Source organism: Ciona intestinalis, unplaced genomic scaffold (genome assembly GCF_000224145.3).
Source record: "Ciona intestinalis unplaced genomic scaffold, KH HT000032.1, whole genome shotgun sequence".
In the NCBI taxonomy this organism is placed as follows: Eukaryota; Metazoa; Chordata; class Ascidiacea; order Phlebobranchia; family Cionidae; genus Ciona; species Ciona intestinalis.
The window spans coordinates 41,494-45,058 of NW_004190354.1; the positions used below are offsets into that span (position 1 = coordinate 41,494).

The window sequence follows — 3,565 nt, forward strand, 5'->3', positions numbered from 1 at the left end:
AAAATCTGGGGTGACATTGTTAAATACAGTTACACCCATAGTTGTCAAACATAGGGAACCTCATTGATTAATGTGGTGAATGCAATATACTTTGGCTCTGCTTGTTTGTATAGACACCTAACAGCAGGGTAAAATCTGGGGTGACATTGTTAAAATACAGTTACACCCAGGTTGTCAACCATAGGGAACCTCATTGATTAATGTGGTGAATGCAATATACTTTGGCTCTGCTTGTTTGTATAGACACCTAACAGCAGGGTAAAATCTGGGGTGACATTGTTAAAATACAGTTACACTCAAGTTGTCAAACAAAGGGAACCTCATTGATTAATGTGGTGAATGCAATATACTTTAGCTCTGCTTGTTTGTATAGACACCTAACAGCAGGGTAAAATCTGGGGTGACATTGTTAAAGTACAGTTACACCCAGGTTGTCAACCATAGGGAACCTCATTGATTAATGTGGTGAATGCAATATACTTTGGCTCTGCTTGTTTGTATAGACACCTAACAGCAGGGTAAAATCTGGGGTGACATTGTTAAAATACAGTTACACTCATAGTTGTCAAACAAAGGGAACCTCATTGATTAATGTGGTGAATGCAATATACTTCGGCTCTGCTTGTTTGTATAGACACCTAACAGCAGGGTAAAATCTGGGGTGACATTGTTAAAATACAGTTACACTCATAGTTGTCAAACATAGGGAACTTCATTGATTAATGTGGTGAATGCAATATACTTTGGCTCTGTATGTTTGTATAGACACCTAACAACAGGGTAAAATCTGGGGTGACATTGTTAAAATACAGTTGTACTCATAGTTGTCAAACATAGAATGATTTCTTCATGGATTTTTATGATTAATAATCTAAGGTTAATAGTGCAGTATCACCAACCAGCCTAATCCTTTCAAACTGCCGAAATTTTGCTTATTTTTCCGGAAAACTATTGCGGTATGACCAAACTTGTATAATAGGCTAACTAATTTGATTGGAATTTTATATCGCATTTAGAAAATCATTGCTTTTTTTTCCTAGTTATTAAATAGACCATAAAATAACGTTAATAGGATTAAGTGAATTAAGGCTTAATTTTCTTCTAGCCTAGCCCATTGTGAATACCATTTTCCTAATGATGTATCATGTATGTACCTATCATACAACAGGCTTTGTTTAGGTGATTTTGATTCTGAAAGTTTTTATGCATTATTACATAATATTGGCTTGTTACACCCATTGTCTCCAAACAAAGAGATATATTGCCCACAAACGCCGTCACATTTCCAATATTTTAAATTGGACTCAGGACTTAATGTTTACCAAGTGTAAATAGTAACTAGGGGTTGGACTTGTTTACAATGTAGTTTACAGCATAGCTGGTGTATCATGTCGTTCATCTGCACATTTATGTTCGTTCAGCCATATACATTATATATATATTATCCTATGGTTAAAATGTTAAACTACCGTTTAGCGATTTCATAATAGACTGTTGTTGTCAGCTAGACACAGGTAAATCTATAAAAAATACCATCTGCAAATATCATTAATATCTTTAAGGTGAAAATCCCCTTCTTTTGTAATGTTTACAATCTTGTTGAAAAGTTTGGTTGATAATTACCACCTGTTTGAGGGATCATTGTAGCCACACAGTATTGGGTTCTTCATGTTAATACTTACATTTTCTGGAGTTCTTTTACACCCTGTAGCAACTGTAACACTATAAACCAATATATTTCATGATTCGTTTTTTATACACAATATAAATTACTGAAAAATAAATCTCAATTCAAGTCAAACACCACCAAACTTATTCAGTTTCATTGTCCCGTGGCATTATGTGTTCTCATACCTTAACTTTACATTACGAATCCATGGTATTTGCCACGCGCCACCGTAAATTTCTTGAACTAACACCACCCCTTCCCACAGATTACGATGCTGTGGAAGCAACAACGAATATCGAAGATCAAACTCGTCAAGTTTGGAAGATATCCCGTCAACTTCTAAAGAGTCAAAAGTTTTATCACAACAGGGAGTTCCCCCTGCTCATGTATTCGAAGGTAAAGTTGTGTTATTAAATTTTATTCAGTTATTAAAATTTCTGTTACACTCCAAGTTGATAAGCTCTGGCTCTGCTTGTTTTTTTGTATGGGCATCTATGAGTGTGTCTATATTTTACCAATGTCACCCTGGATTTTATTTTCGGCAAATCATCACATATTTATTATATATTAACATTTTACCACTTTCTCTATCTGTTGCTGAAACATGTTGCAATAAATGTTGTGCGAATATTTCAAAATCTACAACAGCTGGAAGTTACAGTGGTATAGATGTTATTATTCAAACTTAGCTATTTACATCATACTTTACTTATGTTATATTTTCCAGCTGCAGTGTCTGTACATCAAACTTATAAATCTGGATCCCAAAGTATTGGAAGCACTAGTGAACCAGACAAACAAAATACTTTGGAATGCCCCCTGTGTCTTGTAGCTCAAGTAAGCATGAAATACAATACAAGTACAAGTCATAACAGTATTTACGGGTTCAATTTGAATAAAAGACTGAGGATGCCATTTAAGCAAAGTATATTTATTATACAATTGGTTGGAATTGATTTTTGTCTGTTACATTTTGTAGCACCAGATCCTTACTGTATTTTTTTGCATAAGAATTGTTTAAATCTATGAGCACCAGATCAGGATTAGATTCATCAAATTTATCACAATATTTGCATATAAGAACTTTCTTTAATTACCCATTAATCTTAACGAACGTGCCACTGCCTCAAATTCTATGTTTAGAAAATAAACAATACTTAATTAATGATCACATTTTCTATTGATTCCATTGCACCGATAAATGTGATTGTTTTTTTATTTAAAGTAAATTATACGGTCAGTTGGTTTAAAAGGTTTGGGTCTCATGTGTGTTTTCCTGTTACCCTAATTTATAGAGTTTACTTGATGTTAGTTGCTTTACTGCCATTTCATGAGGCACAGATGTTTTATATGGGTGAGGTCTTCAGTGAGGCACACACGAGACCTGGGATGTACATTACCCCGCTGTGGTTACAACTTAATTCTATTATATCGGCATCTTTATTTGTATATGGGTTAGCTATAGGGCCTAAAAGTTTGGCCAGATTTGTCCCACACTTTAAGCTTACAACATGTGTTATCAATCATGTAAGGTGTACCATGTTTCGCAGCCAGTGAAAAACTTTCCATTGTTATCAACGTGTCCCCATCGTTCGTGTTCTGAGTGCTGGGTGCAATATCTGACCATAGAAATAACAGAATCAAGGTAAATACAACATTTTTGTTACGTTGTCCGAAAAATCTGGGGTAACATGGATATACCACCTTCTGCTGTTTTTGGTTAAATATAGACACAACGGCACTTTTGGAAACCCACATTGCTCTTCAGGCAGCGTGGTCTTTTTATTTGATGCGTTATTTTCCAAACCCGTTATACTCAGGATATTTAATCCAATATTATCTAATTTTAAACTATTATGTACCCAGGGTATTCACCACAGGGTATTCACCCAGAGT

General features: G+C 34.8%; 1 protein-coding gene across 1 annotated transcript in view; it reads left to right on the top strand.

Annotated features, from left to right (window-relative positions):
* zf(ring/c6hc)-1 (Zn-finger (RING/cysteine-rich C6HC)-1) overlaps nucleotides 1–3,565 on the top strand; it is a gene marked incomplete in the record, with an annotated part of 17,960 nt that overhangs the window by 504 nt on the left and 13,891 nt on the right. The window contains 3 exon segments of the mRNA XM_009863746.1: nucleotides 1,935–2,065; nucleotides 2,397–2,506; nucleotides 3,220–3,314. Coding sequence (XP_009862048.1) covers nucleotides 1,935–2,065; nucleotides 2,397–2,506; nucleotides 3,220–3,314 — 336 coding nt within the window.